The sequence below is a fragment of the Amaranthus tricolor genome, chromosome 12 (assembly GCF_026212465.1).
Source record: "Amaranthus tricolor cultivar Red isolate AtriRed21 chromosome 12, ASM2621246v1, whole genome shotgun sequence".
NCBI classification, from domain to species: domain Eukaryota; kingdom Viridiplantae; phylum Streptophyta; class Magnoliopsida; order Caryophyllales; family Amaranthaceae; genus Amaranthus; species Amaranthus tricolor.
The window spans coordinates 4,259,997-4,278,847 of NC_080058.1; the positions used below are offsets into that span (position 1 = coordinate 4,259,997).

The following is an 18,851-nucleotide window of genomic DNA, read 5'->3' on the forward strand; positions in this document are numbered from 1 at the left end:
CTATTTCTTCAATATTTTTAAATTGTATTTTATTTTTAATTTGTAACCTATAAACATAGTCAAGCTAGACATTGTTTAATTCGTCTCAACTTTTTATAATTTTTAAATTACACAATTTGTGATTTTATGATAAAAATAGTGCATTGACAAATGTATACAGTCAAATAAGTTTCAATTTGTCATTTTTTTGGAGTTTTATTTGTTATTCCTATAATAATTTTTTTTATTTACATCATAAATTTTGGACAAAATAACTTTATTCATTCTCATTTTAATAAAATTAATAATGCTCATGGTCCCCACATATCTTCTACTAATTTTATTTTAACATTTTTATATTTCTTAGGAAAAATTATGTAGAATAATCCAATTTTTTTATGATTTTTCTACAATAATTTCACCTATTGATTAACCATGAATAATTCTAACTTTAGGGGTATTTTCCTAAAATAAACCCGGTAACTAGATGACTTACTATAGTAAGTTTTTTTAATAAAGAAAAAGATAAATTAAAATAAAATGTCGAAAAAAATGTTAAAAAAAAATATAATTTTTTTTATTGTTCATAATTTTTTATGTAAATTTTCAAAATTTTTCTCTAATTTTAAATTAATATTCAATTTATTTTTTTAGTGCATTACCTACTATAGCAGGTCATTGGGTTACCTTAGTTTACCCTAGAAAAGTTGGGATTATTCATGATTAAACAATAGGTGAGATTATTGTAGGAAAATCATGAAAATGTTAGATTATTCTAGATAAATTTTCCTATTTTTTATGGTACCTATATGTTTCCCACTAACTTTATAAAAATATATTTTTATTTGTTGTAATCTCCATATTTTTTCACTAACTTTCTTTTAATATTTTTTTAGTGTTTATGGTCTCCACTTTTTCTCCATTAAATTTATTATTCAATAAATATTACATCTTTTATCTAAAAAATTCTATTTTTTTTAATTCTCAAGAACATTCTTTGTAGAAATTACATTAAGAAACGAAAGGAGTAGTATTTATGAGAAAGTAAAAAACAATATGTGAATAAAATAAATAAATAAGTTAAATGTGTAGATAACAATAAAAAATAAATATGGTTTATGACTCATGTTCAAAAGTAAAATAAATGAGAAAAAATTGATAAAATAAATTAAAAAGAAAAATAAAAAACTTTCATAAAACAAAGAGAGTATGACTTGAATATACAAAATATTTTTTATTCATAAGATACAAATTTAAAGGACAAAAAAATAAACTTTTTTTTTTTTGAGATTAAAAAATTAACTTTTTAATAAATATTGATTCCAAAATGACTAAGGGAGTGATCAAGCATAGATGGCGCCTGGCAATATATTGTTCATATTCAAATGTTACCCCGCCACCCCCAAAACTCAAAACCCGCCCTTTAACAAATTTTACACTTCCTGCGCCGCCGCACAACTACTATTTACAATTCACACTTTTCAATACCTCAAAATTTTCCAAATCCCGGGAATCTTATGTGAAGTAACATATCACCTCTTACCTGGATGCTGATAATACTTTATTGATTTCATAATATTTGTTATATTTTTTTTAATTTTTTTTATAATATATATTTGTTAAGGTATTAATTACTCACTCCTATATCACTATGAGTCACGTAGCAACTTATAAATTGTCTAATTATCCCTGTTTTATTTCTACTTAATATCTTTTTAAGGTTATACTCTATTTAGTTTACATGATTTACCTGATTTAACTGTTAGAAATTAATTTTAGCAATTAAAATAGATTGAACTGATTGAAACTAGCTTTTACTCATCGAAATTGATTTTTATTGATTATAACTGATTTGAAGTTATAGAGTTGTATTGATTAAAATCGATTTTTATTGATTACATTTTATTTTTATCAGATAAAATTGATTTTTTACCGATTACTTATGTTTTTTAGGTGAATTAAACATGGTCTTACTCTACACGTTTGTCGTTATTTAAGGATAATAATAGTATTTTGCTATCAATCAAACATCATAATAATAATAACATATACTAAAAGAATGTAAAATGCCAAGTGTCTTCATTCTAAGACACTTGCAATGTGGATTTTTTTGATCCGATTTCAATCTTTGAGATTGAATTACTTGACAAATAAAGTAGATCAACATCTAATTTTTAGCCTCTCAAAAATTAATTAAATTGAGTAACTTTTCATTTTTAAAACAGAATAACTTAAATTGAGCTATATTAGATAGTTATTAATTAACTAAAAGAAAGATAAAAAATTGATTCAAATTATTACATACCGTAAATTTACGATCTTTGTAAACTAAAAAATTAGATACTACTCCTTTCGTTCTTATTTGATCTTCAATATTACTATAACGGGTAGTTTCAAAAGTTCTTCCACTTTAGAATACTTTCTATTTTAAAAAGTTTTTATCCCACTTTTACCCCTTAAAACCCCCATTTTCTTTTAATGTACCCCTTCTCTTTTATTTATAATTATTTTCTCTCTCATACTTTCAATGCAATCATTACTTCACACTACTATTTAATTAAAATAATACCCACTACAACCTCATACTTCCAATACGATCATCACTTCACACTACTATTTAATTAAAATAATACCCACTACAACCTAAAGATTCTATCTTCCTTAATAAGTGTGAAAAACCCAAAGTGGAAGATAAAAAAAGAACGGAGGGAGTATAAATTTACCTTGTTTATAATTTTAATTTGAATATATTAATAAAAATGCTGAAAAATAACAAATGTCAATCTTAGGGAGCCTTCACCAATAGAATTATTTTAATTATACTAATAAAAATACTGAAAAATAACAAATGTCAACCTTAGGGAGCTTTCACCAATAGAATTATTTTAATGAATAATAGTTGATTACATAACAATATTTGCCTAATTTAGAATCAGATTTTTATAAATCATATACTAACTAATAAAAATGCTGAAAAATGACAAATGTTAACCTTATGAAGCCTTGACATTTAGAATTAGTTTAATAGATGATAGTTGATTACATGACAATATTTATTTAATTTAGAGTTTGATTTTTTATAAATTAGAGCTAAATTAGGTATTTATATAATTAATTATAGAAATTGTAGATACCTAACCTAGAATTTTATATATTTAATTAAATGAAAAAGTGATGTATTTGATAAACAATTTTTTTTTTAAAAATTAGTATTGATTTTTTTGCGTAAAAAAAAGTAATTTATTCGATAAATTTCATCACAATAATATATATTTGCATTATTTTTTAAAATTATATTAATATATATTTCATACTAAAAAATTCGTGCAGTGCACGAGTTTCTATATTAGTTTTTTTAATATTTGTGCAATTTTAGTTTGATTCTTCCTAATCCCTCTTTCTTAGGGATGGACATGGGTCGAATCTAGGACGAGTCCAGCTAAACCCAGATCAAGACCCTGATTTTTTTATTGGATCCAGATCCGTAGGGTCTGAAATTTTTTGACATGGACCCAGACCCTTAGGGTTTGGCGGGTCTAGGATCCAAAAATTCTTTTTTTTTTTCTGAAAATTAAAAATATATCATGAAGTTAATTTTGACTATTCGCATAAAATTATTTAAACATTTTCGATTGATGAGGATCTTTTAATACTTTATACTAATTGAACGAATAAATATATGAAGTTTTCTAGGTTCTTATAACGAAATATTTATCAATTCTTTAATTTTTAAAGTATAGATATAACGACCACATTTTAAATTATATGAACCGACAAAGTTCAAAATCACGTAATGTTCAGAAATATAACAAAATTTCAAACCAAATAATTAAATACACATGATAGCTAATGTATAAATATGTTTAAAAAAAAGATGTAAATAGATCCATGGGTCGAATCTGGATTTCAAACATGTAGACCCGAACCCTAAGGTCATGAACCCAGATCCGACCGAATCCATAGGGTCCAAAAATAAATGGATCTAAACCCTTAAAATTAGAATCGAATCAAATGTAAACCCTTAAAATCTAACATCATGCCCATCCCTGCTCCCTAGCCTTCCCTATAACAAATAAAAATATAACTATAGCCATAGGACTTAAAAGTACAAACATTTCCAAAAAATGACATCTCAAAATTTAGAAATCGATTTCCCTCCATTCTGCCTCTTTATCAATTCTCATTAAATAAATAATAAAATTTCAGGTGCTTTTGAAGCTTGTGAAATCAACCAAGAACCCTTAAATTTTCCCTCCAAACTCAAAATAACAAACCAAAATCAAAACCAAAACTGAAAAACTTTCATTTGAATGAAAAATAATGCCAAAATCTCAAACTAACAAAGCTTTCTTTCCCTTCTAATATATGTATATACATAAATCTTTTCCTTCAATGCCTTCTTCACAACCCATTTTTTTCCAATATCAGCCATTGTTAAACACCTTGCACCTCTTTCTTTCTTTCTCTCTCTAACAATTTGAATGGAGTTTCCAAAGCAAGATAATAAAGAGAATACCGCGCCTTTCAGTTCTTCAAAGCAATTTACAAATCCAGTTCTTCAATTTCACAGTAAGAGTTTTAAATGTCGTAAAATCTCTTCTAGAAAACCACTGCAAGATATTACTCATCTCTTCGATTCATCATTACTTCTAGAAGTTTCCAGATCTGATGCACTGATTACGTATACTTCGGTTTCGGAATCGAATCTTAGGAGGAGGAAATCAGCCATTGATGTTCATTCCAAGAATAAAGCTATCTCCAAGTCTATTAGGATGAATTTTAGATGATTTTTTTTGTTTTGTCTAATTTTTTATATCTATTTACAAAATACAAATTATGATAATATGGTTTGGTACTGTTATATTGATTGAATATTTATTACGGAACCTAAATATCAAGAATAGTTGAATTCACCCAATATACATCGAATTGTCAATATGGAGTTGTATGAAATTTGATGAACAAGAAATTAATAAAGATTGAATTTCTTGGAGAGTTGGTTTGGTTTTTACTAATCCAAAGTTATTATGGTTGACACTATTTATTAGATTGATCTAAATATATTTAGTGTCAAGATTCGAAGGGGAGAAAAGTGGCAAATATATGGTACTTGTGCTCCTCTAAATGCATACACTCAATGTATTTCAAAATAAATAATCACAAATTCTTGAAATAAATGATTTTTTAAGAGACTTCTCTAATTCAACAATTAATTTAAAAGGAGATTTTGAAAAATTAGTAACTTAGTATATCCCATTCCTACCTTCTTTTTACAATATCACATATCACTTTTTTCATTTCTTAGCAATTGTCTCCTCTTCTTTTTAGAACTTTTTATAAAAACGTACTCCAATCTACCATTCTTAAACCACCAAAAGTGGACTATTATTTTAAGAACTTAAGTTGGGTTTTTAAGCTTCAAAGTAATATAAAGTTGAGGTGAATATGAGATTCTTAAAAACAAAATAAAAATAGTTGTTTTAAGATATACATAGATGGAAAAAGCAAATCTCGTTAAAGTTGGTAATAAGACAATAATATATTTAATCTATAATTTTTTTGTTAGTGAGAAGTCGACAACTCAACATAAAGCTTTGACATCTATGTAACGTGTGAGGTAACATAAAAATATCGAAAGTTAAAAAGAAAATAATATGTCACATTCTTTCTAACGACTGAAATAGAGGATAAAGAAGACTATTTATTTATTATACTAGATTTTCTACTTCCTAACCAATATTCACTATAAGAACTTTTTGACTTTTCGTATGAGATACTTAAATTTTTGTTACTATTCTCTCTATAATGAATACTAGCATTTACTCCCTTAAACAGTTATTGAAATTTTTATTTATAAGAAACCTCGAGTCATAAATAAGTCTAATTATCTACTGAAGCTAAAAGTCATTAGAGTTGATAATTAAGGCACACATATCATAATTATTACTTACAAAGGCAACCCTCTATGCCATTTTATGTGTAATAGACTTTGAAGTAATCTTGGAAGAGAAGAGCCAAATAGCAAATACAAATTCCCACCACTAATTATTATTAGTAACCTAAAACCCTTTGTAAAAGACAAATTTCTGCAAAACTAATTATGTCCAATTCTTGAATGGTATAATTTGGCGCTAGATTAGCTTCTGGTCAATTTGGCATCAATATCTTTATAATGTATGCTACTTATTTGTTACATAAATAAGTGTCTTACTTATACCCACTTATGCAAAATTTGTAAGGTTAACTAATTTCTCTTCTTGTATTATTATTTGGAAAATTGTTTTCAATAATCTAATTTATTATCCACCATCAACATCATCATATTCATATCCCACTCATAGATTACTATGGTCAGGGTCTGAGGAGGGAAGAAAGACGGCAACTCATACCCATAGAGAAGAGTGCGGTCAAAGAATCTCTCGGCTCGAGAAAGGTATTCAAAGAGAGAGAGAAACCTGCAATTACAAATAGAATAAGTGGAATATGTACAAATAACTAAAAATAAAGATAAAAGTAAAGAAGAAGGTAAAGAGCGATAATTAAAGGCAATGAACAAAACAAACAATGGGCAAAAGGGACGGGTTTAGTAATCTAAGACGTGGATAAGGCGCCGCCAACTGCCTTTATCCCTGATCAGGTCTTTTGAGAGGTGAAGTTCATGCATGTCATTCTTAATATGTTCCTCCCACGTTCTCCTAGGTCTTCTTCGACTTTTCTTGCCCTCCACTATGATGCACTCGATAATTCTTACTGGGGCGTCACGTGTCTTTCTCTACACATGCCCAAACCATCTCAATTTGTTCCCCCGCATCTTTACGGAGAGAGGTGCAACTCTTAACTTCTCCCGGAACTCCTGGTTTCTTATCCTATCTATCATAGTATTACAACACATCCACCTAAGCATACACATTTCTGTTACTTCCATCCTCTGTTCGAAAACCTTCTTTACGGGCCAACATTTTGTCTTATACAACAACATTGGCCTAATTGCAACGCGGTAAAATTTACCTTTTAATCTCCTCAGGAACTTTTTATCACAAAGCACCCCGGTTGCTGTTCGCCACTTAAGCCAACCCGCTTGTATACGATTAGTAACGTCTCCATCAATCTCCCCATTACTCTGAATCACTGATCCCAAATCTTTGAACTTGGACATACATGCAACAACTTCTCCCCCTATGGTCACCTCTGGCTCCCGTATCGATTCGGTCCCATTGAAATTGCATCGCAAGTATTATGTCTTCGTACGGCTTATGCGCTACCCTTTATCCTCTAAGGCTTCCCTCCATTCTTCCAATTACTATTAGCCTCCTCCTTTGTTTCTGCGACCAAAACAATATCATCAGCGAAAAGCATGCACCATGGTACGCTCTCCCAGATAGATTTAGAGATTTCCTCCATAATGACCATAAAAATGAAAGGACTTATATTTGATCCCTGATGTAGTCACACTTTAGTTGGGAAAGACTCTGTCATACCCACCGGTGTACGTATGTTAGTCGACACTCTGTTATACATATTATGTATTACCTTAATGTACCTTCGTGAAATACCTCTATACTTGAGGCTACCCCAAACAATGCTTCGTGGTATGCTATCGTACGTTTTCTCCATGTCAATGAACACCATATGCAAATCTTTCTTTCGCTCCCTATACTTTTCTATCAGTCTCCTCAAAAGATGAATTGTCTCGGTGGTTGATCTTTCCGACATGAATCCGAATTGTTTCTCACTAATAACTGTTTTTCGTCTAATTCTTTTCTCAATCAATCTTTCCCACAGCTTTATAGTGTGGCTTAGAATTTTAATCCCTCTATGGTTTCCGCATACTTGTGCATCACCCTTATTTTTGAACAGTGGGATAAGATGACATTACAGAGGTTAGTAAGCCAATAAAATCTAATTATTACCCATTCTTTGTTAATAATTCACCTTTTAAAATTTTTTATATAATTCAACATTTGCATAATTTTTGCTGTGGATGAACCTTTATTGTAAAGAACCGGTTACAACCAGTAACCAGTAATCCTTCTTCCTTTTCATTTATATAAACACCTTTTATTTTTTCTAATTAAAAAATCTCTTTAACCTTCATTAAAGTCTCCATCTACCTCTTTTTTTTCATTTTAGACACAAATAAAAATTCTCACCTGCTCGAAAACCTGCTTTTTTTCGCCCTTTGCAACTTTACTTTGAAACTATGCTCACATTTCACATAATTGCTGAAAATTGAATCAACACTTTGAGAAAAAGAGAAATTAGAATTCATATCTTTTAAAATTATTAAGATTTTCACTAAATTAGAGATAATGTTTTTTTTTTTTTTTTTTTTTTTTTTTTTTTTTTTCTCTTTAAACTTTTAGTGTTGAGTATGGTGTTACTCCATGGAAGTAAGCTTATAAAGAAGGAGTAAGATGACCTATTGAATGTTATGGCTAGTATTAACATGGAATAACCGATTTGTATTTTAAATGGTCCATTCACAACAAAATGAAAGTAAAAGTTAAATTATTTCAAAAGGTGGAATTATTCACAGGTAGGGGTGTTCAAAAAAACCCGGTTTGCAAAACTCGACCCGGATTATCTGGTATCTGGTTTAAAAAACCAGATAATTAATCCGATTTGTAATAAAGGGTATTTCGGACCGGATACCTGATTTATAAACCGGGTATTTGGGTCGGATTCAGATATCAATTTTAGTAATACCAGGTACCCGATATCCGGTTTATTTATTTATTTATTTATTTATTTTTAATATTTTTTTTAATGCTTCTACAGGTTATTGGAGTTTTGAATATACTCCCACAAGTTATGAAATCTGAACTGATGATTTAAATGGTGAAATTCTTGTAATTTGTTTCTATGATTTGGTATAATTAGGCCTCCATTTTATTACGTTTGAAAGCATATCTGTATCAATCATTGTTTTACTCTAATAATTGGTAAGGTTCTTCATCTTTCTTGATTAAACAAGTGCAAGTCTTCATTTTCATATACCTGGAAAATAAATTTGTTGTTTGGAATTTTGTTTTAGCTTTCTATACCTGAAAAAAAGTTATCATTTCATTAACTTATGGTTTCATTAACTTATGGTTGTATTTTAACTTTTAAACTCTAAACTCTCCCCATCTTTTACGGCTTTACTCCTTCAATTGCATTTTATGACTAATTAAGTTAGTATTTCTAGAAATTTAGAATTTGAATTTTATATAAAAAAAATGTTAAAAAAAAGGAAAAAAAAAACAATTTTTAGAAAATAAACAAAACTGAGTATCCGGAATGGATACCCGGGTCGGAATCGGGTCACATTTTTAGGCACCTAAAAAAGTGGGTACTCGAATTTCCGAATCCAAGTCGACCCGATACCTAATTTTAAACACCCCTATCTACAAATAATGAACAATAAGTTAAATTATTCACTATAATTTTTCCTTATTATTTTGCTCAACAATGTTAGTTGGGGAGCCAATCAATTGGGTTTGGTCTTTTGAAAACCAAATGGTAATCCTTTAGATATGAGATTCAAAGATTTGTACTTGGCTGTTTCGTATTTGCTTATCCTTCAACAAGATTGCAAAGAACAAATTCCAAATGTACCTATTATACATAACCAACCCATCAAAATATGTTTGATAAATGACTTTTAATTGATTTTTAATTGTTTAATTGGTCAAAAAATAAAATAAAAAAAAGCTTGATAAATGACTTTTCAGCTACAAAGCTGACTTTTAACCGAATTTACTATCTCCAGTTTTTAATAGTTGCTACATTTGCTATAGCAACTATTGTTCATCAAGTGATCTTATTTGGTATATATTTCTCCATGTATAATATAAAATATAGTCAAACGGAATTTAGTTTGATTCGTCTTAAATCTTAATGTATATTTTCATAATATTAACTTTTTAGAATTTTTTATCATATGAAATTAAAGATATTAAAGATTAAAATCGTGTATTAGATAGCGTGAAATACAAAAATGTAACAACTATTAAAACCAGAGAAAGTAAAAAGATAACACAATTAACCTTTCTTGACCATTGGTTTGTTGTCATATTTTTATGACTTATCTGGCTGACTTAAATAGTAAACACCTTCAATCGATCAAATAAGCGAATTATCAAAACATGAACAACAATTTATTACCAACCATCCCAAACATTTTTCACAAATTCTTTTATGAGACTATCTCTATTGAGTTGACTCATTTACATTTAGTGTGTAAGTAATCAATTAACATTTAAAAAAATTATTTAAAAAATTAACTAATTATATAGATTAATCTCATAATAAGTCAAAATTTTTTTTCCACCGTTGGCCGTTGAAATCTTAAAATCTTCCTTTAAAACAACAATTCAACTCCAATACCTTATTCTCTCCTAAAATCAAGAAAAATGTCTTCAAAAGCACCCCCACAATTCCAAACTACGGCACAATTCCCACCACCACCACCGCTGCCAACTCCGCCTCATCCGTCGATACTTTCATCACACGCACCACCCACCAAACTCGAACCCTAATATCCCACCGCCGGCCATGGCGAGAATTCCTCTCTCTCTCCTCACTTTCTCTTCCCACCTCCTACTCCGAATCCATGGCTCGTATTCGTCGTAACATCAACTACTTCCGCTTCAATTACTCCCTCATCATCCTCACCATCCTTTTTCTCAGCCTTTTATGGCACCCTATTTCTATGATTGTTTTCTTAGCTATATTTGTCCTTTGGATTTTCCTATATCTTTCACGGGATGACCCAGTTGTTGTTTTCGGCCGTTCAATTGATGATCGAATAGTTCTTCTTGGGCTTTCTATAATCACCATTTTAGCCTTGGTTTTCACCAAAGTTGGGTTGAATGTATTGATTTCGCTTATAATTGGTGTTGTGATTGTGGGTTTACATGCTGCTTTTAGAAGTGTTGATGATTTGTTCTTGGATGAAGATGATGTAGTTGATGGTGGGTTAATCTCGGTTTCTGAAGGTCAACCTTTGAGACCTACCTATGCCATAGTTTGATTTTCATGGGTACTCAAGTCAAGAAAAGGGGTGGGAATGATTTGCACAAAAGTAAGTAACACGAGGAATTTTGTTTTTCTGTGTTTTTTGTTAATTGTAGTTGAATTATGATTGTTGAATTTAGGTAGATTTTTCAATTTGTTGTAACACTGGATATTTATAAAGCCAAAAAATAAGTTTGATTTCTTTCTTGTATTGTTTGCTTAATTTTGTTGTGCATTTGAGCTTTAAAGATTATTGTTATTAGAAATTTTGTTGCTGTGCTCGATTTAAAGATAGCTTGTTGGTTTGTCAATGGGAATATGGTGGTTTTGAAGGTTTCAGGCTGTCAGCAATGTCTTATTAGCTGTTTTCTTTTCTTCCTGCATTGCATTTGTGTTCAATTTTGGGCATTTCACTACCTTATTGAGGAGTATGAACCATGGGGTGCTCTTTTATAAAGATTCTTTTAGTAGGTGGGTTCGGTGTAGCAGGTGGCTGTTAAACTTTGTTTGGACAGAGAGAAACGAAGGTGTTTGGATAGAGAGAAATGGAGCAAAAGCAAGTGGAGAGATTTGGAGGAAAACCATACACATTTGTTAAGAATACATCTCTTTTAAACCGGAAAGGTTTTGAAGGAAAACCATACACATTTGTTAAGAATACAATTTATTGTTTTTCCCTTCCTATCGTTTTAAACAAACAAGATGTACTCTTCTTCCTTACCCCTTTTCTTCTTTTTTTTTTTCCTTCTTTTCTTTTCTTTTCTCAAATATGGTGTTAGTGTGAACAATTACCATAATACTCTACCTAGTGAATTAGACTCTTAATATATAAGAGCTACAATAGCAGCTAACAACTACTCTGACAACTACCTTTGTGCCGAACAAACTCACTATGTTACCAAATAGGGCTATAGCTTGACTTTTTTACTATGACTTAATTGATAAAGGAAGGGATTGAGTAGTGAACTTAATTGAAGGAAATAGTTATTCACAGAGCTTAAAATTAATATGGATGAATTGATTAGTACTTTTGGTGCTTTATCTATTCATAAGGTGTACAATAAAAACCTAGAGGATATCCTTTAAGCTGGAGTAGGTTGATGATCAGAAATATTGCTAATCCCCATGCTAGGTTCATCATGTGGCTTATGGTTCTGAATAAGCTCTCTACTTTGGATAAGATTGAAATGTGGAAATTGAATGTGGATGATACTTGTAAACTCCGTAGTTCGGTGCCTGAAACTACCGAGCATGTTCTTTCAGTTTAATAATGCTAAGAAAGTCGAAGACAAATTCTCTACCTTTCTCAGCTCTACTCCTCGGCACTCTAACTTCCTCCATGGGATCAATGAAATGGGTAAGATTAATAGCAAGAAGACTCCGAGAGCTAAGGTGATTGTTGCAATCTGGACGGAGACTATTTATGCAATTTGTCTTCAGAGAAATAATCTGGTGTTAATAAGACTAAATGCGTACTGATGTAATTGCTAAAAACATTTTTTTAGGGTTTCAGGGAAATATAATAAGATAAGCTTGTAATGGTCTAAAGGGTGTATGAGGTTGTTATTGCCTCTTTTTGTAGTTAAGTCCTTATGGCTTTGGCGGCTTGGTGATCATCGTGATTTGAAAAGAGCTTGAAATTAGAGCTAACATTTCGATGAATAACGTACTGTGTGATGACTATTGCTGTATTTGAGATAGCTAGCTCTACTTGTAATGCAGAACAAATGGCTCATGACATGGTATAGACTATTGATTACTAGTTTTTGGTTGGTAGATATGATTGAATGATTGAGTTGCCTCTTGCCTGTGCATAATCTTTGAACAAGATGACATATTAATGAGGGTGAAGGAGTTGAAATTATGAGTTTTTGATTAGAGGTAACAACAAGACAAAAAGCCTGAAAACAAACAAATAGAGTTTAAGAGAACCCAACTCAGGCCCTACTTGTTGGTAGTACATCAAGTGTTTTGATCTTTCCATCATAATTTGAAGTGTTAAGTGCGTGATTTAACCCAATTCCCTTTTAGATAAGAACTTTTGTTTTTATTTTTTTTATTTTTTAAAGATTATAAGTTAGGTTGAGGAAAAGAGTTGAGAATCAAATCTTTCTCCGAAGAAAAGTAGTATATGCTTCATCTGACATAAATCTGATTCTCTCTTTAGATCAAAGCTTTATTATGACACCTTAGGCAAATTTTACTTATCAATGTTGTTTTTTTTCTTTAATAGCTACACTTCTATAAAAAAAGCCGCATGAACAGCTATGGAATTCAGAACACTCAAATGTACCACTTCCGATAAGCAAATTTGTGCTTCAAAATCCAGGGAAAAAAGCAACAAAGCTCAATAATCATATAATTGTACAACAATTCAGGGTGAAATCTCTTATAGTTGCTTGTTAAAGTTTGCAAGCTTATAATCCAATGAAGGGAGGAAAAAAGTTAACAAAATCTTATTCTTCAATCTTCTTCTAGATTGATGGAGTCCCCAAACTTGCCATACAAGATTTTCTTCAATTCAGCCATTTGTGAAACTATGGACTTCTTTTCATCTTCCAGTTTCTCCAAATTTTTGACAGTCGCTTCTTTCATCTCCTCTAGACGAGTTTCTACTTCATCCTTTGGCACATGAGCAAATACCTCACCTATTTGAAACCGCACTATCTCCTCGTCAGTCAAGATCAGCTCGTTACTTGCATCCTCTAAATTATCACACTTTTCCTGAGAAGAGGAAGATGAATCGGCAAATTACAATAACGTCAGAAACTTGACATGCACACAAATGAAAAGGAAGACAAATTTGCGAAAACTGTTTAAAAGGCAGAATGAAACATTCAAGTTGGAAAGGAAAACAGAGATATTATGTGTAATGAACTGCTGAACTAATGAAAATACTGTTCACCATGAGGATTGAATTTGTGCTAGCTGTTTAAGCCATGATTAAAACATTCCACTGGCAATTGCTCAACAGTTTTCAAACAGAAAACTTATGAGGCATCCTCCTCTTCTCATACTAGAGGAGACAGACACTCATTTTGCTTTCTTAGCAGGAACATTTTGTTCCTATCTTATTTTGATAATGGCTGGATTGCAGATAGCAAACCCACAAATCACATTTAAACCAAGTTAGAATGGTTTGATGGCATTGAACCTTTCCTCATTCTTTGATGATCACTAAATAACTATATCTGATGGAAGAAAAATTTATGTTACACATTCTGGGACAGTCACACTTGTAGACAAGATTAAACGTTGTCCCAACTTTCCATTCATCGCCATTTCACTCCAGATATTTGTCAAGAGCTTGGCCGCGACGTTTATATAAACCTGAAATGTGCATGTTTGAGGGCTACTCAATAAAAAGGCCACAGGGACATGATAAGCAACAAAAGGGCACTAGATTATTGAGAAGCATGATCACTGTTTAAGCAATCTCTTTTATGAAGACTCGTTATTTTGGTGCAGTGCATGATGTCTACCAATGGTACTTATGATTTGGTTAATAAAATTAAGTCAGTGTTTGATCTAGGTTAGTGTAAAAGAAGCCATTTGTCATATATGTCCTCCAGCAAAGCAAACTAGAACTTCTTTTCCTAGTAGTAGCATCAAAAGCACCATGATTTTCCAGCTTATACATTTTGTGGGGTCTGTATAAACATAAAACTGGCAATCCATGTAGTTTGCTTGTAACTTTTGATGACTACTCTAGATCAGCATAGACACATCTGCTGAAATAAAAATCTGATGTTGATGTCTCAAACATTTTTATACAGCATGTTGCGACACGTTTTAGTTGTTCAGTTTGCATATGGACATGGACAGACAATGCCAAGGAACTTTGTGAGGGAGACATTCCAATGTTTTATGCAGCAAAGGCATTGAACAACCAAAAGGTGGTGCCTATACACCAAAGAAAAATCGTATTGTTGGATGGAAACAAGAGCATTTATTGCAAACCGACAGAGAATTATGGTCTCAATCCAATCATACAATTCACTTTAAGATGGAATGCGTCCCTTGTGCTACTTATCCGGTGAATCACATGCCTCTAGAAACTCTTGCATATTCTACTCCTTAAGAGTAAATATATGAAACCAAACCTTTACTAGACATCTTTTGAGTCTTTGGATGCTTATATTACATCTCTACTCCCAAAGCTCACTGATCCAAATTGGATTGATGGCTATTCCTTGGCATTTTCATGGGCTATCCTAATGGTCAAAAAAGATAATAGAATATTAAGCCTAAAAACCAACACCACTTATATCTTTAGGAACATTATTTTCTTTGAACATCATTTATCTTTTCACTTTGATCCAAAATGTACAAATTCTTGCTCCAAAATATATCTTCCTACCGTAACAGAATATAATGCCTCTTTCTATCCCTCACTCACTTCTTCTCCTAGTTTTAACTTCCAATAGCATTCTCTCTCCAGTTCTTTATTCTTCTGAAATACATGATATTAGCATCTCTTCCTCTGAAACCCATCAATAAGAAAGTCAACCAGGCCTACTAGCCTCGTACTCATCTATAAGACTATGTTTGCAACCTAAGCCCTCAAATTCAGTCCACACATTGGTGTAATCTGATCCATTATGATGATCGCCCTTCTTCTCATCAAGCATCCATTTTAAAGTCCTACCACTCTGTTGAACCTAGGATTTATCTTCCGAGGATCCCAACAGAATTCAAGCCATGACCAAGGGATTGCCAGTCTTACATGAGAATCACACTTGGGATCTTGTAGTTCTTCCACCGGGAAAGAATGTGGATGGCTGCAAATAAGATTAAATGTAAGGCAGACATTATTCTATAAAGATAAATGGCAGCCCAATTTGTCGCCAAGGGTTTTATACATAATTATGTAGTCGTTTATTTGGAGACCTTTTCTCCTCATTGGTATTGCAACCAACAAGCATGGGGCTTTGTTTCAATTGGCTGTCAACAACGCTTTTCTTACAGGGATTTGGTAGGTGTTCGTATGAAGGTTCCTTAGGGTGTACTTAACAAGTTAACCCAGGCCATAACGTATGCGAACTATAGAACTCTATATGACATGAAGCAAGCTTCACGACAAGGCTTGCTAGGTTGATGGCTGAGTAACACAAGATGGAACTTTCAATATTGAAAATTTGGGTAAATCTGAAATTTTCTTCTTGGGCATTGATGTCTGCCAGACTGCCACCTTCCTAAGGTATTGTTAATACCCAACAAAGTTTTATTAAGGAACTTATACAAGATTGTGTTTTTGTTATCTCTAAAATACCGGTAACACCTCTACGATAATCCTTCTCCATACAGATGCTTGGCCGAGAAGCTGAATTTCTTGACACATAGTCTTCCAGACCCTTTATAGCCTTTTCAAAGCCTATTCAATTCATGCAGCATCCCAGACTTCCACAGGTTGAAGCATTGCATCATGCTCTGCAATATCTCCAGCACTTTAGGCCAATAAATAAGGTCGCAGGCTACTGATTAGCTAACTTTACAAGGCTTATTCAACAGATTAATTGCTCCTTGCATTCTTATGCTTGGCAATGATCCTGCAATCCTGAATATAAGGAATGATCTTTAAATCATCCTCTGAAGCAGAGTATAGATAAATCGTGTTTGCTGCCATTGAAGTCACTTCAATGGTCAATATTACAAGAATAAAGTGTACAAGGCCACAAATTGATCATCCTCCATTGTGATAATCAGTCCTCTATGAATGCCAATAAGAGCCCAATTTTCCATGAATGAACAAAAAACATAGAGCTTGATTGTCCTTTCACAAGCAAAAAGGTCCATGAAGGACTCATTAATCTTCCTTATGTCCCAATCTCTCACATTTGACAAATGTGTTTACTTAAGTTCTTTCTAATCCCATCAAAAAGAACTCCTTTCTGATCTAGGATTGGGCCAAATTCTACGAATTTCCAGCTTTAGGGTGGGGTATTAGAGATTTAGTGGACACAACTATGTTGGTGGCACATAAGAACTTGGCAAAGCTACACCCAACAACTCGTTACATGTTACCTTCTAGCTCAACAACAAGAAGAACTCAACAATTGCTTTTATTATTACTGCATATAGTTAGTTAAGCAGTTAATAAGTTGTATGTAAGTTATCTTTCTCTCCTTTTATAATAACAGTCTGTCAAAACAAGAAGCTAGAATATTAATCTTTCTCTAGTTTCTAAGTTGAAATACAATGTTAGAAGTTAGAAGTTTACCTTTCATTTGTTTATAGTGCTTATATTGGTAACCAATTTGCATATCATCTCAACAAATAAGCATGTTACACTTCTAGAAACAGAATTTTAATTAGTTGAACACCCCCAAAAGCAAGAACATCTCATCCACACCAGGCAATGAAAACTGATTTCTTGCAACTAAAACAGCAATATCAAGTCAAATGATTCTGAGAACTAAACATTCCTCGAGTTGTATGAATATCCCATCCAAAAAATCCTCAATATTAAACAAGTGGCTGAGCTTCATCTAAGAAACTTTTAACAAAAAAAGGACTTTTCCTAGCTTATCATATGCTTAGATCAAGATTTATGATTCCCAATTCCCAAATGGGTCTAGTTCATTTGCCATCAACAAAATGACGTCAAACTAATAGACGAAAATAAATGACTACACCAAAGTAGATAATCCTAAGATTCATTCCATTGAAGTCATCCTAATCTGGTAAAAACTCCAACGTGAATAAATTATAAACTGCAATAGAACACACATAATCAGTTCAATTCACTTGAATTAAGTTCATTTCATTTCAATTCAGTTCTAATAAGCTTTGCCAAGCACTTTCACGCTCATATTTTCACTAAATAAGTCTTTTCATTCTCATGTTCCAAACACACCCTAACATGTCCGGGAGAACATGTAATTAACAAAAAAAAAAAAAAAAAAAAATCCAATCTTTCAATCATCCCAACGTCTACACTTTATATTGATTATTACTTAAGCATTTAAGAAAAACCTTACAAACCCTACAACAATCTTCTTCAATAAGCCGACATTCAGGTTACAATGACAGGCTAACCTAGAAAACCTCAACATTTATGTCATGAAAACCAAACAAACATAAGACCGAACAGCATCAATACAATCAAATATAAACACCCAAATCGATATCGAAACAATTATATAGAGAAAGAAAAACATACTTTAGTGAATTTAATCTCATCTTCAAGCTCGTGAAATCGATTATTGAGTTTACTAAACTTGTTGATGTTTTGCTGATCTTCCCAAGTGACTTGAGTCTCTGATCCTGAACCCTATATTAGAATTCATAGACATGAAAATTCATGAAGTAGTCGCACACAAAATATGAGAAAAAGTAGGGAAATTTTCGAATAAATTGGTGACAAGATTAACCTGTTGCATGTTTTTGGAAGATTGGAGGAAGATAGATTTACTCTGAAAAACGGAGATGCTGAATAAGGCGAGGTTATTTGTCACCGTCTTTTGGGTCTATTTCGCCGGTTTTTGTAAAAGTTTTTTAAGTATATTTAATGATTGTATATGTTGACAAAATAATTTTAACAATTTTAAAGTTGATGTAGATTAAAATAGTATAAATTAAATTATACAAGATTATAACCTAGTAGCTAGCATGATAGTCGAATTCTATCGAAACTTCTGTAGCAATTTTTATACAATACCGTGTTAGAGAGACCATGTTAGGGATAAATTTGTTGTGAATAATTTCATCTTTGTATTATTTTTAATAATTTAACCTTTGGAACATATTTGCTTGTGGCAAACCCTTAAACCTAAAAATATAATATATTAAAAAAAAAAAAAAATTTCTGAATAACTTTACCTTTCGTTTGTCTGTTGTCAATATATAATTCTACTAACCCGAAGACCGATGTT

At 31.6% G+C, this 18,851-nt stretch overlaps 2 protein-coding genes across 2 annotated transcripts; one reads left to right on the forward strand and one right to left on the reverse strand.

The window, feature by feature from the left end:
• Nucleotides 1-10,312: 10,312 nt before the first annotated feature.
• Nucleotides 10,313-11,179, forward strand: LOC130828457 (PRA1 family protein E-like; the record flags this gene model as incomplete). The annotated part of the gene is made up of 1 exon (XM_057694445.1): nucleotides 10,313-11,179. A coding segment is annotated over one exon (681 nt), but the record flags the coding sequence as incomplete, so codon positions are not given.
• A 2,071-nt stretch (nucleotides 11,180-13,250) lies between these two features.
• On the reverse strand, nucleotides 13,251-18,508 carry LOC130797275 (prefoldin subunit 4). The gene is made up of 3 exons (XM_057659812.1): nucleotides 18,351-18,508; nucleotides 18,140-18,250; nucleotides 13,251-13,701 (listed from the first exon to the last, which is right to left on the reverse strand). The coding sequence occupies exons 1-3, from the start codon at nucleotides 18,357-18,359 to the stop codon at nucleotides 13,441-13,443; spliced, it is 381 nt and encodes a 126-aa protein (XP_057515795.1). The 5' UTR covers nucleotides 18,360-18,508; the 3' UTR covers nucleotides 13,251-13,440.
• Nucleotides 18,509-18,851: the final 343 nt, after the last annotated feature.